This window comes from Zonotrichia leucophrys, chromosome 4 (assembly GCF_028769735.1).
Source record: "Zonotrichia leucophrys gambelii isolate GWCS_2022_RI chromosome 4, RI_Zleu_2.0, whole genome shotgun sequence".
NCBI lineage: Eukaryota > Metazoa > Chordata > Aves > Passeriformes > Passerellidae > Zonotrichia > Zonotrichia leucophrys.
The window spans coordinates 27,311,278-27,329,954 of NC_088173.1; the positions used below are offsets into that span (position 1 = coordinate 27,311,278).

Genomic DNA, 18,677 nt, shown 5'->3' on the forward strand with positions numbered 1-18,677 from the left:
TTCTGATATAATACTTAAAAGAATCACAATCCTAACTGACATTTTTATACCAACAGAAGATGACTTTGTATTTCATTTAGGAAGCTGGGAAAGTTACAGTGGAAGAATGTCTTTTGCTGCTGCAAACTGTAACTGTATTGCAGATTTTGCTAATGCAGTGTTATCGATGAGTGCAGCCACACTTTGCTTTATTAGAGGGAAAAGAGAGGCACAAAAAGCACAGCATCACTTGTTTCATTCTGAATGGAGGGACCCTACAGTCACTCCAGGCCAGAATTATACATGCAAAGACATCGGGGTACACTTGGAATCAGACCTCAGGAGTATTCTAAATGGCATTAACTACCACAATTTGAGAACAAGGATCATTCCTCTGCCTGTGTTCACCCCATTGGTGGTGCCTAAAGTAAGGGCACAGTTGAGATGTAAGCTCCTGCACTCTCACCAGCAAAGCTTTGTGTCTGTTCAGAGGCAAGACAGGCACCTAGCACCTTGAACACTCCTCTGGGAGCAGCTTTTACTACTGGAATGAACACTTCACATAGGAGCACTTGGCCATTTAAAGAATCTATCTTCACACTACTTCTTAGTGTAGGCATCAGTCTTCTGATTAACACTTAGGAAGAAAATATGCCTTCTGTTTGCTAATGGAAACTGCATCAGTGTCTTTTCCTACTATGCTACCATTAAAAACCCTCTGTGCTGGAAAGGAGGAAGGATGGGCTGATCAAAAAGCAGTAAAAGTCCTGGATTCCTCCTCCTTATGCTGTTATTTTTGCACAGCCCTGGAAGCTGCAGGCACTACAAAGATAAAACCTTGCTTTTTTCCTCCACAGGAAATAATAGCTGAAAAAATATGCAAATTTTCCAGGCAGCTGAGGCAATCCTGAGTAAATTAAACTATTCCTTTGGCTGTTTAAGGAACTATAGCCTAAATCTTAATTGTGGAGAAAGGAAATGAGGTATGGGAAATAGCTAACATGTATCAAGCTTTACACACACTAAAAATACAGGATGGCAAAGAGAAACAGTTGCTTTCACCTACCTAAGCCAGTCTGTGTCACCACAGACCATGGACAGATGTCAGGTGCCCACCCCAGTCACTCTGTCACTCACTCCCCCCCTCAGCTGGGTGGAACAGAAACTAAGATGGAAGAGACACAGGTCAAGATAAGGGGAGTGAGAAACCACTCACCAATTGCCATCGCGGAAGATTAATGTGACTTGTTACCCATCAAATCAGAGTATGATAAGGAGACAATAACACTGGCCATGCAAACCTACAGTCCAAGGTGTTTTCATGTTTAGAGATGCTCCCCTCATCACAGAAGGAATGAAGGGAAATTGCCATGTGCTAGACACAGAGAGCAAGACTCAAGGTCATTTTCCAGTGCCCACCTTGAGCCAGTTCTAAGCTGAACACAGCCTGGAGCAGATGGGATGAAGAGAGGGAGCACAAACCATGAAGAACAGATCAGGGGTAACAGTGGAGAGCTGGAGTACCTGATACTTCTCAAATACAGGATGGTTCTCTACATTTTAAGAAAACTTGAAGACAGTTTTGAATTTCTTCTTTAGCAAACTGCCAAACCAAAAATCTCAATCTAAATATACTGTTGTCAAATAGTTAAATTTTGAAATGAAAGTATTTTTTCCTCTAACAAGCTTTATAATTTGAGGCAATAAGTTCTGCACAATATTGAACATCTGAAGCATTTTAAGTACTGGAATATGGGGTGAAAGAAGAGTGGCAATGACTTTCCCAGATTAATAATAATTTTATTATTGACATTTAAGAATGATGGTTTCAGCAAGTTCAATTTATTAAGTATCTACACAAATGTGGGGGTTTTAATATTAAAAAATACCCAACATCTTCAATTTCAAGTTTCAGTGCTTTGAGCTACAAAACCAGGAGCACGTAATAATGAATTCCTCTAACATATCCAATTCACAGATTTGGAAAGGCAAAAGGAATACCGGAATTATTAAGGTTTGACCCTTGGTATTACACAAGGTTTGGGCTTCCCTGATTTAACCTCTTTCAGTCCAGTACCTGCGGGATTTCCTTTAAGAACAACACCGGCGGTGCTGTCTCACGGAACACAACATCAGCAAGCAGCCAGCCTACTTCTTGAGCTTCTTTTGGGCAGCCTTCTTTTTAACCATTTGTAGCCGCTTCATGGCGTTGAGCTGGGACTCCTGCGAGGTGGGGCCCTTGAGGGGCGCGGGCTGGCTGCCGGTGTCGGCCGCGGCCTTGCCGCCGCTGCTGCCCGCGGAGCCGGAGCCGCCGCTGCCGTTGCCGCCGCCGGCCGCGCCGCCGGTGCCGGGGGCGGCGCCGCTGGGGCTGGGCAGCCCCGCCTTGCTCACGTTGTCGCTGCTCACCGAGCGGCTCAGCGTCGTCTTGCCCAGGGTCAGCGGCGGGGGAGGCTTCAGCTGCGAGGGGTTCGCGCTGTTGTTGGCAGAAGCTATTTTGGCCCCCAGTCCCGTCTTGGAAGTCGCCAGCCCTGACAAACCCACGGGTTTCTGGTTATTTGAAGAAGCCGCAGGCTTCCCGCCGGCGCTCTGTGCCGTCGATCCCAGCTTGGCAGTGGATGGGTTGGCAGAGGAGGTTTTGGCTGCAAATGCAGCCCATCCTGTAAGGCCACTCGTTGCTGAAGAGGAAACGCTTGTACTGGCAGAGTTCCCCGAAACTGCTGCTGAGGTCTAAAATAAATAAGCATTCTTATTATAGCAGCATCTATTTGTGTAACACATCACAGCAGGAACACACTGAGCCTCTGATTCGGTTCTCTTCCCAGGAACACCCAGTGGACAATATTTCATCACTGGTCACCACAGCTGAAAAGTACTAACAAGAACAGGAAAGGATGCCAGATGCAGCCAACTTTCAATCTCCCAGGCACAGAGAACATAGTATCCCTTCTCCCCTCTCTTCTGTACACTTAGCAGACTACCACACAGCACTGGGATCCCTCCACAAACAATAGAAGCCCAAATTTGTGAACTATATAAAAGGTGGTGGCTTGGCTGCTTTTTAATTTGCTTACTGTTGTTACCAGGTGTCACTTTCCAACAAGCTGACAGAAGCTCAGACAAAAATCAGACACTGAGCAATGAAGTATTGCATTTATTACAGTGTTACTGTCCAAGTAGCAGTATCTAAACTGTTTCCTTTCTTTGAATTAAAAAAAAATACTATCCTATAGTCTTTTCCCATTCAGGTACTGCAAAAGACAAACTTTCTGCAAACATGGGTTCTCTTTGCCTGTGAAGCACTGTGCTATCTGCTCTGACTTCCCACACCTTAAACCCTACAATCCTCAGGCTTTGGGTGAGGATGATATGTTGATTTAAATCAGTTAGACCAAATGGCAGAGTCAAAACAAAAACTAAACCTCTCTATTCAAGTAATACTCCTTTTATGGTATACCCAGACAACTTCTAAACAATAAAGTTGATGGAAGAAATCAGGCCCCAGGTCTTACAACCTGTTTAGGCACATAAATAACTCTGCTGAGGTGAAAAAAGTCATTCACAAGCATGAGTGCTAGAGCAATACCCATCCTTGTATTCATGATGGCTTGCATCCAGGCAGAGCTTTGAGCACATTAATAATTGCTTTGATTTTCAGATAAAACTGTGTTTTCCTAAGAAAGGGCCATGCTTTATGAGACTACTCTGTTATTTATTACACTGCTTCTGGTTTACCACCTTTGACCATTTTGACTTTTTGACAATATTTTAACTAGGAAAACCAGAAACATGAAGCAACAAAAAATCAAAGAACAGAATCACAGAATGGTTTGGGCAGGAAAGTCCATATTTAAGAAGCTCCCAAATTAAATCTCACAGACTCAGCAACACTTTCACTACAATGGAATCACAGAACCATCTAGGCTAGAAAAGACCTTCAAGAACATCAAATTCAAGTGTAAACCCAGCACTGTCAGTGCCACTATTGCCATGAGAAAAAACCTTCCAAGTGTCAAAATACACATAAGTTACTTGGCTACAGAGAGCAAATGACACATTTTATATGATCCACAAATGACAGAATGGTTCAGGTTGTGGAAAGGATTTTGAAATCATCTAGTTCCAATCTCCCTGTCATAGGCAGGGATGCCTTCCCCCAGACCAGGTTGTTCAGAGCCCCACCCAGCCTGATCTGGAACACCTCCAGGGATGGGGCATCCGCACATGAAGTGAGGTTTTTTCCACCCATTCTTTCAGTGTTCATGCAAACCCACGATGCCCTGATGCTACTGATGCCCTGATGCTACTGATGACTATTTTCAATTATGGATCTTATGTGAAAAGATTGGTCTAATTGGGAAAAAACCCTATTAATCTGTGCAGTGCAACCAACTCTTCCTCTGGTAAATTTAAACTACATTACCTTGACTTCTGTTCTCTTGAATGCCAGAAAAGCTGGTGGGGTCTCAGGTTTTAACTTGATTTCTGGTTTCTTGACCAATGGATCCTTCAAAGCTGGTGCAACTGAAACCACTGCAGGAGCTGGTTTTTGAGGTGGTTTTTGTGTCTTCTGAGCCTGTGTAAGTGGTAAGATAAAAACATCCTGAATAAGTTAAGGGCCACATAACATGGACTGTTTTGACTGTTAACAAAAAGTATGAGCATTTTAAGATTGCAATCTAGCCTTTACAATTTCAGGTTTAATGGTCCCTGAGAAATGAGGCAAGAGGGGATGTGGAGATGTGCTGGGTATGGTACTGAGGCCAGGGCCCAGCCAAAAAGCATCCTGAACAGAGCTTGCTATTTCAGTGTGGAAAGAGTGGCAGTGTTGATGCTTGGAGAGCAGGAAAGCACTGGGCCTTTACAGAACAAGGCAAAGACAGGTGAGCTTGCAGAAGGCAAGGACAGTCCAGCAGCACTGGGAGGTAGGCTGCAAGAGCCTGCTAAGAAGTGGCAGGCAAAATGGCAGAATTCATGGCCAAAACCAAAAAAAAAGGAAAGGTCATACTGAAGGCAACTGCTCCATGGCTAAACTGGCTACCCTGTGCAGGAACTGACCTCTAGCAAACACACCTCTGAGTTCAAAGGCCTGAAGATCATCCCAATAATCATATATTTCAGTCAGTGTTGGTACATCCTAGGCCAGGATCTTACTCTGCCTTCTTTCCTTGTTTCTAAGTGGAGCCATTTCAACAGATAACACTTGCTCAGTTATCAAAGAACAGTTTCAAAACACATTTTCTGCTGTATTGTGGGTGTGATTTTGAAACATCAGAACTAAAGTCACTAATGTTCCATGCACCCAAAGCTCTTATGTTCCTTTCTCATAAGGAGATGAGCGGGAATCTGGTAGGATACTGTTCAGTCATGCAGATAAATCAAAATAAAGGCTTTTGTAAAAATTTTTTTTTAACTGGAATGTGCTACCCTCAGCTAACTTTTGACCCTGAGAACATTCAATATGTCAGACTGGAATTGGCAGTCTTGTCCTACAGCAAAAGAACCATTCACATCCAAAGCTCAGAAGAAAACTTAAACTGTAGAGCTATTACTACAAGCTGAGTATCACCTGAAATAAAAAAAAGAGGTTTTAACTTCTGCTTGCCAAGCAGGACACAATCCTATTTCACTTTTCTTCAGCCACCTGATTTTTAAAAAGCTTTGTTTAAGAAGTGCATTACAGAATACTCTTTGGGATGCTACACTAAAAACCACAGCTGCAGCAAGGGAAGCACTGCTGACAAAAATGGTTCTCTAACATGCTTCCTAAGACTTGTCTAACCCAGGAAATATTCTCACACAGTGGAAATAGCCTGCTGTATTCAAACAGTGCTCACATGAGACAAAAAACTGACTCCTACCATTCTCTTCATCTGCCTGGTACAGCGGGCACAGTACCAGACAAGCCGAGGATCATTCACTTCCTTGTCTGTCACCTGAGGTTTATGGCAGTCCTGGTGGTACAGATTATGGCACTCCTGACACTCCACTAGCTGATTCACAAAAGTAACTGTCATTTGCCTGCAGAGCAAATAGTTAAGAACAGATTACGGGAGAAAGCACTTAAAGGATTATCCAATTGTTGAAAATTTTGCAAGGCTTAAGATAAAAAATAAAAATATTTTTCCTTTCACATATATTTTCTACCTGTGGCAAATCAAATGTATTCCTTTTCCTCCTGTATCAGTTCTTCCTAACTAAAATTTCAGAAATTTGGTATTTTTTAAAGGTAATTTTTTTCAAGAGATTTGAAGACTTCCATTCTATTAATCATGTGTATATGACAGTGTTGATTTCTCTGTTTGATTTTTAGAGCAGAGATGTAAGTTTTGCCCGCTTTGGTTCACCTGGGCATTTTATGGATACATCACAGAACACCAATTACTTCCTCATTATAATAGCATGTGAGGGACAGTCTCCATTTGGGTTATTTTGCTGTCAGCTGCAGAGCAATACAGTTCAAGAACAAATAATTTCTCAATGACAAGCATGTAGGAGTGCTTTCTGCTGCAGGATTTAAAAGCCTCATCACCCAAGCTCTACGCTACTTTGAAGATGTTTTATTAGCCATCCCTTTGGTCTCTACCCCATAAACAGACACGTGGAATTTGAGATAATACCAGAATCATGGAGAGATGGAATGGAAATGATTAATTGTGCAGTCCTGCCTTGAAGCAAACATGCAAGCTGGTGATGAGGGCTTCATTTTGCGTGGGTCTTGCTGAAAGTAATCACGCTGTACAAATGACACATTAGTGATATATACATGGCTGGGAGTCTGCCTGTGAATTACCCAAATACCATTTTCCTAACGATTCCTCCTTTCAGATGACAAATCAAGCTATTTAATTGCTAAGCTGCTTTTGCTCATATCCCCGAGGAGCAGGTACCCAGGTAACCATGGAAACTCTATTTGTAGATACATGGGGAAAGGTAATCCCTTATTTCTTTATATAACAGAAAAACAAAGTCTGAAGGCATTGTCCATATAAGTACTGGAACATTTTCTCAGAAAGATTTCTCTTTTAAACAGGCTACTTAAAAACAGAAAGGGAAACCTTTCTGAAATCCTAGGGTCCATTATTTTACATTCAGGATTTTGAAAAGATGTTTTGTTTGGTTTCTATTCCTAAATAAACTGGATCAGAACAAACAATCTCAAGGAAAGAGACTCACCCTACTTTAAAAATACAAAACCCAACCCCCAACTGATTTAAAACCCATGAATTCTTCATGCTCAGAAACAAGTTACTTTAAAATTATTAGATTACTAAGAAATAAACCTAATGATTTTTTCCTTCAAAAACCAACCAACCAAACAAGTATTCATACAAAATTAGGTGGTTGTTTCCAAACCAGTCTTTTAAAAGTATTTTTTTGGGAGGAAAACTTCGCTATCATCTACAAATTTCATGTAGTATTTCCTGCAGTATTTCTTTTTGTACAACTGAGGAGCCAGTGAGGAGCCTCCATAACTGGTGAGTTGTTGTGTTTTTCCCAGCCTACAAGTACTGGAGAGGATGAAGTTATTTTAATTTTCCTCCCCTCCTTATGCCTAACTCAGTAAAAAAGAATAACTAACTTGATATAAAAGAAGAAGAAGAAGAAAAACACCACAGGCATCAACACTAATTACTCCTAATCACTATGAAAATACATTTGACACTTGGAAAATCTTGAAGAAATATTTCATGCCCCTGCTTTAGTTTTTACATCTCTAAAAAGGAATAGTTAATATTCAAAAGCACTTTTTTGGATCTGTGAAGCCAAGTTGGGTTCTTGTTAGCTTGCCTTCTTAAGCAATATAAATATACACTCTTTTGCTATGAAATCCACCTACTCTGCAATTTGACATGTTTTCATTCACAACTGTTTGAATAATTGAGTTATTAAAAGATGTAATTTTAAAAATGTATAGGGACGTTATTATTTTGGCTCAAGATAAAAATTTTAAAAACATACTGGGATGTTATTATTTCAGCTCATCCCAAAAAGGGTGCAATAAATAGAGGAATACTGTCTGACCAATGTGCTGGATTCAGAACTTTAAAGCACAAGTCCTCTGAAAAACATCCAGTCCAGTATGAGCTGGAGACAGACAACCACGTGACATCTGTTTCAGCAGGTTCCATGTGAAATGAAAACAATCCAGAGCGTTGGGGTGACTGTTGCCACTCTCTGTCTAATGAGCTGTTCCTTCCCCAGCAGTGCTTCTCCCTCTGCCTGGCATCAGAGGGATTTTAGTTAGCCAGGGTAGATACATCTTTTACAGGAACACTCAAGTTGGTGACCATGAAGGGGTAGAAGCAAAGCTTCAGCAGCCAGGTTAAATAAACATGGACTGTGGAACAGCTAATGGAGCCATGTCTCTGGCCTGTGCCTTTCAAAGTCTTGGCTACACTGGGCACAGGAGTTGCATTTCCTTTCTCCTGTTTCTTTACTTTGCAGGCATTTCTCATTATGCCTGCAAGTGTTTTTCTTTGCCAGGGAAGACACAGAATTAATCATTCACAGCAGTCAAGACTGTAGAAATGAAACTTCATTATCCCCTCCTGCCAAACAAGGTAATACCTTACTATTTTTAGTAGCATTTTAACATGCCACTGAAGGGGGCTTTGCCTCTTTTAGGAGACAGCCAAAATGGAATTTGCAGGAAAAAAGGTAAAGTTCAGACATTTAAAAAAGGTAAAGTTCAGATACTTCTTCCTTTTCCAATGTCTCTAACAAGAAACTAAATATTTGAGCTAACACATGGGAGTAACATGAAACCCCATTGGACCCCAACTGGTCACCAGTATAATCATCTGTAACTACAGACATTTATCCTCTGTGCACTGACAACACCTCCCTATCTTCACAACAGGAATAACCATGGAAATGATGAAAGAATGATATTATAGCACACGCTTCCCAACTGGCTCAAGCTGAGCTAAAACACATAGTGCTGCCAAAAGGCCTGTGCCTCTTCTCTGTCCTCATTCTACACACACATGCCAGCATAAGCATTTACTGTTACTGAGCTGACTGAAACCCAAACCTACAGAAAAACCCACGTGGAGAGCTGATCCAGGGGCTGATTCAGCTGATCACAAACTGGACTGGCAATACACCCCCCTAAACAGTCCAGGGAGGGAGGTAAAACTGGGAGAGCCAAACTGTTCCTTTTGGCAGCATTGGGGCCTAACAAGGATATAAATGGTCTGTGAAACAAAATCCTGGTGTGAGTGATTTGACCCTGGGGTAGTTATTCAAAAGTATTTTGCATATCTGTTAACAATAAATGAACTGCTAGTACCATGTTAATAAGTCCAGATTTAGAGCCCTTACTGGAACCTAAAAACAACCTGTCTTCACTGCTGATATATTTGCTGATAAAACATGGCTATGTGTAAACTAATGTCAAATGATTAGGGAAAGAAGAGCAACACATACAGATCTCATATTAATACTACCTAAAAGTACTTTCAGATAAGAACTGATTTTTAAAAAAACACTTATTGCTAGCCATTAATATTTTGTTTTGTGATAATTGAAAAATGTATTTGTCATGATAGGTTTTGCATCTTATCTAGTTTTATTTTCACTTGTCCTTTCCTGCAGAAGAAAAGCTGGTTCACTCTCTAAAAGTTCCATTTTCAAGAAACCATTCTTATTCATGAAGGAGCCTTAAATGCATTATCAATTTTGGATATTAAGCAATTAAGTTGTTTCCAGGATAAAAACTTTGAGAAGCATTAACTTGATTAAAAAAAAAAAGGTAACTACACCTAGCTAGAAAGAAGCAATGCTGACTTACCTGCAAACAACACAGGCTAATCCCATTTCCATGGCAAAGTCATCAGCACTGGTTTCCTCAAAGCTGGATAAATCAGGCATGGATAAATCCTTGCTGGTCTGAACTGTAATAGGAGAGGACCGAGCCTCCTGCTTCTCCACCCTGGGCTTCTTTGGAGCATCAGCTCCTTCAGCAGGATCCCCTTTTGTCTGGTAAACACACACACAGAGAATGTGAAAATGGAACAAGCTAGCAGATTATTAAAATGAGTTAAAATGGAACAGTTCTATTAGCAGTATAAGAAGGTGTACTTTATGCAGCATACACACAATGTATTTTCTTTAATTACATATTTTCTTTAAAATATTTATGAACTAGAAGCTCAAGCTCCCTTTTTGTACTTCACCTCAAAATCCTTGAAAAAGCTTTGGGAATATCACATTTCAACTTGCTACATTTTAGTAATCTTTTATGAGATAATCTCCTAGGATTTAAAATACAGAATGGTTTGGAAGGCATCCCTTAAGTCCAACCTCCCCACAACGAGCAGGAAAAATAATCACAGAATAATTACAAGAAGACATTTATTAGATTGCCTAAATGGCACCATGACTGGCTAATGTAACTCACAGGCTAGATGAGCTGAAGAGGAGTTGAAAAGGGGAGCTTCTGTCTAAAACACCTTTGAGTTCATTAATCAAGTTATTTCACTAGAGAACAAAAATAGCTTACTTTATCTGCAGATCTCTTTTCTGTTTCTTTTTTCACCTTTTCTGATGCAGTGGGCTTGCCATTGTTGTTGCCAGAAGGCAAACTGGATGAAGCTTTAGGTTCTTGCTTAATGGGTTTGGTGACAGATACTTTTGGTTGCTCTACTTCCTGGAAACAGAAACAAAACTTGAAGCCAAATTCTGCTGTTCAGTTCCTACCTAATTTGCAATTAGTGAGATAACAGGACAGGCAAACAATATGCCATACAACACTGATCTACATATACACTTTCTATATTAAAAAAACCATTTCTTAAAATATTTTCATATTACATCAACAAATTAGTGCTTAAATTGCAGAGAATTAATAAAATCTTCCCTTACCACTCACCTTTCTGAGGAAAAGGTGCTCCTTTTCCAAAGACAGATCCTCTTTGGAACATTAATTAAAAAGGAGACATTTCTGCTTTTAATATTCAAAGAGGTAATGAACATGAATTTTCAGATAGTTCTAGGGACAAAATTCAATATAAGCTAAAAACACAAGCTAACAACTGATATAATCAGACATCAATAATTCATTCCTTCATGGAGAGAAATATTGACCTCCTCTTAATCTCAGTCCATACTTGTCTATCAGATTAATAAATTTAGATATCAACAGAAATCAATTGTTCTCATTAAAGACACATTAGTGTCAGCAAATGGATAATAATCAGGAGAGCCTGTAAATGAGTGACAGTCACACTGATGGGCATGAACAAGGCACCCCTCCCAGCTGGTAAGATGGGAGCAATTCTCTGCTGTGTACTGGGACAGGTCCTCAGCCCTGAGCTTCAGCCCTCCAAAGTTCCTTGACTTGACTGTGGTAATCCTGTGCTCCCTACTCTCTTCTTGGATTTCATGGTCAACCACAAACTCACCCTGCAGCCTGAAAATGCAAGAAGAATGCTTGTACTTTTTTTCATTTCTGACCTTTGCAGTCCTGCTGATATTGGATATATACTGAAAAGAGAATGAAAGATTTCTTCCTGTGGCCTGAGCTTCAGTTTCACCTGAGGGCAGGTGACTTCCAGCCAAGCTATTTTTAGAACTGGCTTCCCAAACCTCTCTGCACTGTTATTCTGCTCCCTGCTTCCTCCTCAAACCACACATTTCTTCTTTGAGCTCTGAGATGAAGGGCACCTGAGAGTTTTGAGACCTGTGTTAGGTTTCAGGGAGTTAACAGAAAGGAGTTAGACCACACAGTAAAGCGTGATGTATGCTGAGCAGCACTAGTGCCTTTCAGTTATTTGGAGACACGTAGAAATGAAATATTGCAAATGTATCAGCAGACAGCCCATCACTAGAACACAGCAGGCTGACATGCAGGCATCCTAGGGGGGAACAAGACCTCATTATCCATATGGCAATACACAGCAGCACAAGGATGGCCCTGCTTGGCTATTTCCATACACTCATCTCACAGTCAAATATTCTCTCTAGCAGGTGCTCAGTGATTTTCAGTAGATGAAAAGTAATGTTTGTCCATTGGACAGCAATGGTTTCGGCCTGCAAATAATTTCTGCTTTGAACCATTTGGTGGTTTTCTCCTATGACTTCATCAACAGAATTTCAAGGAAAGAGATACAGCTTTATCTGTAAATAGTGTATTTTGTTTCTTATTTCTCTGTGGCAAATGTAATCTATATATTAAAGAACTTTTAGCTCTGAAATGTAACTGCAGAAATATGTAAATTTGAGTGCACCTTACACAGCATGTCTGATATAATGCTGAATATCTCTTTTAAGTCTTGGTGGATCAACAAGGTAAAGAGATTTTTTTCCCATTAACTTCCATTAATTGAAAGGATTATGTTGTATGGAAAAGGGGAATGATAAATATGAACACTCCATAATTACTTTTTCCTCAACTTCTGATTCTCTTTTAACTTCCCAGCTGTAGGAGAGGGACCAAGCCCCGCAGGAGCTTTATGAAGGCCCACAGAAAGGAGCCATGCTGCCCAGCCAGTACCTTCTGAGAGGGACGGTAGCTGGAGTCAGTTCCTCTGGCCAGTGACTCGTCCAGGAGCGCTTTCAGCTTCTCAGCAGAGTCCTTGCTCTTGGAGTGCAAAAAGCCCAGGGCCTTCAGAAAAATGGGATCCAGCTCCAAGTTCACGGTAGCAGCCATAGTTGCGTCTTCAATGTGAGTTAAAAGGAAAATGAAAAACAATGACAACTTTATTCACGTGGAGCATAATTCAAACCGCATATGGCAAATAGAAGATTTCTTTTCTTTTGAAAATGTAATTATATTAAACCACAGCAAGGATTACATGTGAATTAATTATCATTAAAGACAGCTGTGAACTTCAGTGCTGCAGAACTTAGAATATGACTGGACATCTGAAATGTCAAATTCATTCTCTGACATATATGATATTCAGAAATGAAACTCATCATACTTACGTAAATGAAAAAAAAAATCATATAATGATATTTATAATAACATATTATTGATATTTCATATATAAAAATATTGAAATTATTCAAAATAAATATTAACTTCAAAAAAAGCAATCACCACCCTTCTCCTTAACTCTTTTTGCACATACAGTAATTTCTAACTCATTGATCATTTAAGAGCAACTAGGAAAAATCTTACTTGTAGAAAAATTAACTTTTGAAACTTCTGAAAAGAACAGGTCATTGTAGCATGTAAGATATAAACAGCCAGTGTATTATCATTATTTATGTGTATATATATATATATATACACATAAAATAGCTGAAAAATACATTCTTAAATGTAGCTGAAACAGTGAAAAGATTTGTAATTCAGATTGTGACCTATCCACATACTCATGTGACAATCTAAGTGTAATGTCATATAATGACTATCCAGAGCTGCGAGATGCCACAGTGTCCATGGGAATAGAATAAACTGAGGAAAACGTTACAATGACTTTAAAAAACTCTTTGCCTCAAAGCAATATATTCCTGCACTCTGGAGCACTGTGTTAATTTCTTTAAAAAACTCTAAGGAATTTACACCAGAAATTGTTCCTACAAAGATGGATAGCTAATTTAAATCAGTAAATGACAATAATTTAAGAAATAACATGGGGAAGTTTCCTGATCTTTTCTAAAAATGTATGAGAAGCGTTATTGTTATTAATCCCTTTAGCTCTCATTTAAAACACATCAAGATGTTTGTGGGTTTGGGTTTTTACCTACAATAATCTAGAAGACATTCTTGAAAAACCTTTCATGAGTTCTTTCATCAAAAGCACTGTCTGGACAGCTTTTTCAGTTGAAGCTTCTAAGGTCCTGTCTGATTAATTCCTTTTGATATTCATGGCAGTGAACTGTTACCTCTCTGGCCAAAACCCCAGCACTGGTTCCCTCCACACCTGCCTACAAGTCCCAGGAACCTTTATCTCATGCTGAGCTTTCACGAGACACCAGAGAATCGCTTGACTGAGATCATCAAGGAGTTCAACGTACAGAACTTCACAGGCATTTTATCAATGGACCCAGCAGAGAGTTAAGAAACCTCTTCAAGAGCTTCCTCTCTCTTCCTTAATCTTTGCTACTTGACAAATCATTTTCTGGTGGCCACAGAACTTCTGCCAGGCAGTGCTACCCACCAGCTACTCGGCTGTGCCACTGATCAAGCACAGAGTGCAGCACAAGGCCTGTCCCACAGTTCAGTCTCTCTCTGATGATGACAAAAAGTGAATTCACAGAGCACAGGGAGCACATACCCTCTTTTCTTTATTCATCTACCTCTGATAAACGTTCAGGCTGCTCTTGAGATCTGTGGGTAGATTATGTCCCACACTTCTTTGTTCTGTGAACATGCCTTACAAGTGTCAGCACCACACACTTAAACCAGGACTCTGCTAAACCCTCCGTTTAATGAAAACTTCAGAATCAAAACACTAATTTCAGAAATTTTGTAGAACTCCCTGTTAAAAAAATCTTTCAAGTTCTTCTCTGAGCAAAAGAGGATTTCTAGTAGGAATATATACTTGTGTACATGAGAAACAGGCAGCCATTCACAGCCATTCTCTAATATTTTGAGAATAAATGTAAACATAATTCAATTTTCATCTCTCTGAAGGTAACACTTCCCAGATTTGTTTCTAGCTCTAGCTTTTTAAAGACATATATTGAAAGGAACCGTTAAACCCCACATTTCAAAAGGGTTCTCCATACTTATTCCTTTATTTGCTATGTAATTACAGCAGTTCCTTCTCTGTTCTTGAGGACAATTATAATGTCCCAGGCTACTACACTTACGACTAAGATTTCACAAGAAATTTCTCATGAGAGGAGAGGAAAGTGGGCTTAGTAAAGAGTTCAAGTATGCTCAGTTTAGGAATGTATTTTCAAATTTAAAAAACCTATTATTGAGTTAGAGAAGGGAAGTATATTCAATGGAAAAATGAACACATCACTAACTGTCTTAAAAACAGCATCATCTGAAAAAAGCAAATTGATAATTATGCTCTCCTTATGGGACCATAATAACACTGCTGTCAAACAGGTTACTAACAACATCTGTCCTGGTCCAAAAGGCAAATTATTGCTTTTGCAGTGGCCCTTTCCAGATGTTCACAGCTCAAACTGCTTTCAGGTATCAAACAGTGGACTGACACTGTTTCATTAATTCATGTTTTCCTGCACAAACTGCTCCTCTGGCAGTCACGTCAGCATACAGCAATGTGACAGCCTTGAGAAAAGGACAGCAGAGTGTTTCACTGATGATGCCACAGGCTATTCTGTAAGACAGACTTCCTTGACTTTCTTCTTGAAGTGGAATCTTAGTACAGGAAATAAAAATTAAAATGCTATTTAGAAAAGAGTGAGTATGACACCATCTTTTCTGCATTAGATTGATAATGAGCTGTGAGATCAGAGGGCTGTGTTAAAACCCTTGAACCCTGAGCAGAACAGGTTTTGCACCAAGCAAGCACATCCTTCAGCCTAACCCTAAAAGCACCTTTCTCACTGGAGGTTTCTGTTACCTCCCAAGGTGGGCTATTCTAAGTGATTTAAATCTATGGGGAAACATAGATGTTAATCAGTGAATTGATATTTTTAAAACATCCAAGAAGTTTAGGATTCTTTAATTTCTTGAGTATACTATTGTCTTCTGCCAAATACAATTGACCTTAACTGTGCACTCTACAGAACACATGGTCTTCCAATTTAAAACTTACTAGATTTATAGGGTGTAGGAGCCTTCTTTTTTCATTCATTTGCCATCTACTGTTTTGCATACCTGCCCATGTGTTATCTCATTCACCATAACTTGCAGCCAAATGGATCTACTTCCACTACATTTTCAGATATGGTCATATATTCAACCATTTGTTTCTGAGCTCCTATTCCTATTATTTTCTGAGGCAGGTGTACTATTAAAGATGTTTTTCCAAGAAAGCACACCTCTTCTATTTACATTGCAACGCTATTATGGACTTCTGCTATTATGCCATCCTTTTATAGACTCATCAATATTTTTATTTTTCACTGCCACTTATGATTAAAAGGCCTTTCACTCACATATCCTTTTCAGCTACCTTCAAGATCTGTAGCAGCTACCTTAAAACAGTCACATGAATCAAGAGCTTATAATTCCTTCCAACACTAACACTGCACTGCTTTTCATTTACTACCATATAATAAATTCACTTTTTCCTGTCATTTGGATCCTTTTGTTCCTCAGAATTTACCTCCTTCCTGACTACATCTATTAACAAGTGACAGTGGCAGATTTTGCTTATTTACCAATAATGCCTCTTACAGGTCACTTTCAGACCTGATGAGTCTTAACAAAGTAGATCAAGGAAAATCTTAAAAGAAGAAAAAAAATGAACTTCTATTTTCAGTTTTTGCTACTTAAGTATCTTAATCAGCACTTGATTTATGACAGGATAATTTCTCAGTAACTTTCCACAAGGGACATTTCAAAACTCACACACTTCAGTAGTCTGGATAACTGTATTAATGAGAACAATTGTATTAATCAGTTCTAATTTCCTTGTCATCATCTTAAAAGAATCTTCTAAGACACGTATAAGATCTCCTGCTATGGAGTTACTAGTACTGGCATCCTTAATTTTACATTCTATTCTACAACATATTTTATAGTGTTCTTTTAAATTAGTATTCCAATCAATATCACTGCAACCAGCTTATCCAATATTTTAAAAATTACACTAATGCCCTATATTTGCTCTTTTCTCCACAAAACCAGCAAATTATTTTAGGATTACAGAATCATGCCTTGTGGAAAGGACCCCACAAGTCACCCTCTGCAGCCTCCTGTTCAATGCAAAGTCAACACCAAATTCAGACCAGCTTGCTCAGGACTTTTCTAGCTGGATCCTGAAAATCTCCAAAGACAGGAATGCACAAATCTTTCTGGGCAACCTGTCCCATTGCCTCACTGTCCACATTTCCTTGCTTTGAACTGGAGGTTTTAAGTTGTGCTGCCTCTCCTTCTCCCACTGTGCGTGGGAGTACAAAGACTGGTTCTATCCTTCCAATAATATCCTCAGGTAAATTAAAGTTCCCATTCTATCCCCCTAAGCCCACAGCAGATGGTATCCAACACTCCCTCCATCTCCAGATCTAGCTATTTAGTCACAGAGGACGTGCAAATTGATCAGGCATGATTTATGCTTGGTAGATCCGGCTATGCCCAGTTTTTACCTTCTTATGCCACAAATGGCTTCCTCCACAATGCCTCCTCAGCAGGAAGGAATGAGGCTGATCAGTCTGTAGTTCTCCTGCTTGTCCTTCTTGCCCTTTATGAAGATAAGACTTGCCTTTCTCCAGTCTTTGGGATCTCCCTCAGTTTCATGGCCTTTAAAAGACGATAGAAAGCAGCTTTGTGAAGACACTGTCAGTTGCTGGCACCCTTGAACGCAGTCTACCCCTGCCCATGGACTTATCAGGGAAACAACCCTGCCTCAATCCTCTTCCACAACTTGTAGTTCCTCCTCTCCTTAAGCTCTGCCTTGTGGTAAAAGGCCTTGGGACACCTTACAGGTCAAGTCTGTGGCAAAGAAGTCATCAACCCCTATCTGTTTCTGCTGTCACTAACACTTGTTCCACGCAGCAGTGGCGACGTATTTTCCTTGTGAATCCTTTTCCTGATAAATGGCATGATGCTTGTGAGTGCCTTTCAACTCAGGATATTTTGTGATCACTGTGCCTGCACCACTGAGATTTGTTAAACCCTGCTACCACTGAGCTTCAATATTCTGCAGAAAATGGACCTGAAGGTGTTTCAACACATTGGCTTAAGCCACTGGTTAATTGAGTACGCCTCCACTACTGTTTTCACCTTTGCAATACTCAACGTCCACACTGAAACTTATCAAGTGTACAAATTCCTAGATATCATCCTCCTGGTAATTTCTCAGAGAAAGAAGCAAACTTTAGTTAAATTTCTGAAACAGCTACACCAAAGCCACGACGTGACCCTCTGCAACCTATTTGCTGCGAATTTCTCCCTGGGAATTTCTTTTTACCAAGGAAGGAAAGGCCTCTCACCTGAAAGCAACACTTTAGAATGTTCAAAAGAATAAAATACCACCGTGCTACAACTATTATTGCCCCGCATGGACGTGTACCCAGGAGGGGCCGTCCCTTGGCACCGCCGTGTCCCACAGGGACAGCGCCGCTCCCTCCGGGCCCCCGGGACACCCAGAGCTCACCCGGCCCGAGGGGAAGAGCGGCCAGGGGTGCCTGAGGGCTCCCTCTTCCTCCCTCCTGCCAATCACCCTATTTCTCCCACCCAAACTCACCCTTACTGTCCTCTCTCATCCCCTTTTTACTTATCCCTAACGCCTGCTCCCGCTCCCAAATCCCCTTTGCCTCCTCCCAACCCCCTCTTCCCCTCCCAACCCCAAAATTCCCTCTTCCTGTGGCCAAACCCCCTCTTCCCTCTCTCAGCTCCCCTCTTCCTTCATTCTCCCAGTCGCTCTCTGCCTCCTCCCAATCGCCCTCTTCCTTCCCCCAAATTTCCTCTTTCCGATCCTCTCTCTTCCTCCTCTCAAGTCCCCGCTTCCCGCCCGCTGGTGTCTCACCGGAGACGAGAACGAGGAGGAGGAGGAGGAGGAGGAGGAAGGCGCCCCGGCAGGTCCGCCGCCACCGCAGTCCCCGCGCAGCGCGGGCGGTGGGCGGCAGTTCCGGGCGGTGCGTGCGGGCCGGGGCGGCGC

At 40.7% G+C, this 18,677-nt stretch overlaps 1 protein-coding gene across 1 annotated transcript; it reads right to left on the reverse strand.

The window, feature by feature from the left end:
* Positions 1-1,764: 1,764 nt before the first annotated feature.
* On the reverse strand, positions 1,765-18,676 carry INTS12 (integrator complex subunit 12). The gene is made up of 8 exons (XM_064710918.1): positions 18,546-18,676; positions 17,164-17,317; positions 12,476-12,639; positions 10,484-10,630; positions 9,773-9,960; positions 5,838-5,997; positions 4,400-4,552; positions 1,765-2,706 (listed from the first exon to the last, which is right to left on the reverse strand). The coding sequence occupies exons 3-8, from the start codon at positions 12,629-12,631 to the stop codon at positions 2,128-2,130; spliced, it is 1,383 nt and encodes a 460-aa protein (XP_064566988.1). The 5' UTR covers positions 12,632-12,639; positions 17,164-17,317; positions 18,546-18,676; the 3' UTR covers positions 1,765-2,127.
* Between the last annotated feature and the right edge of the window lies 1 nt (position 18,677).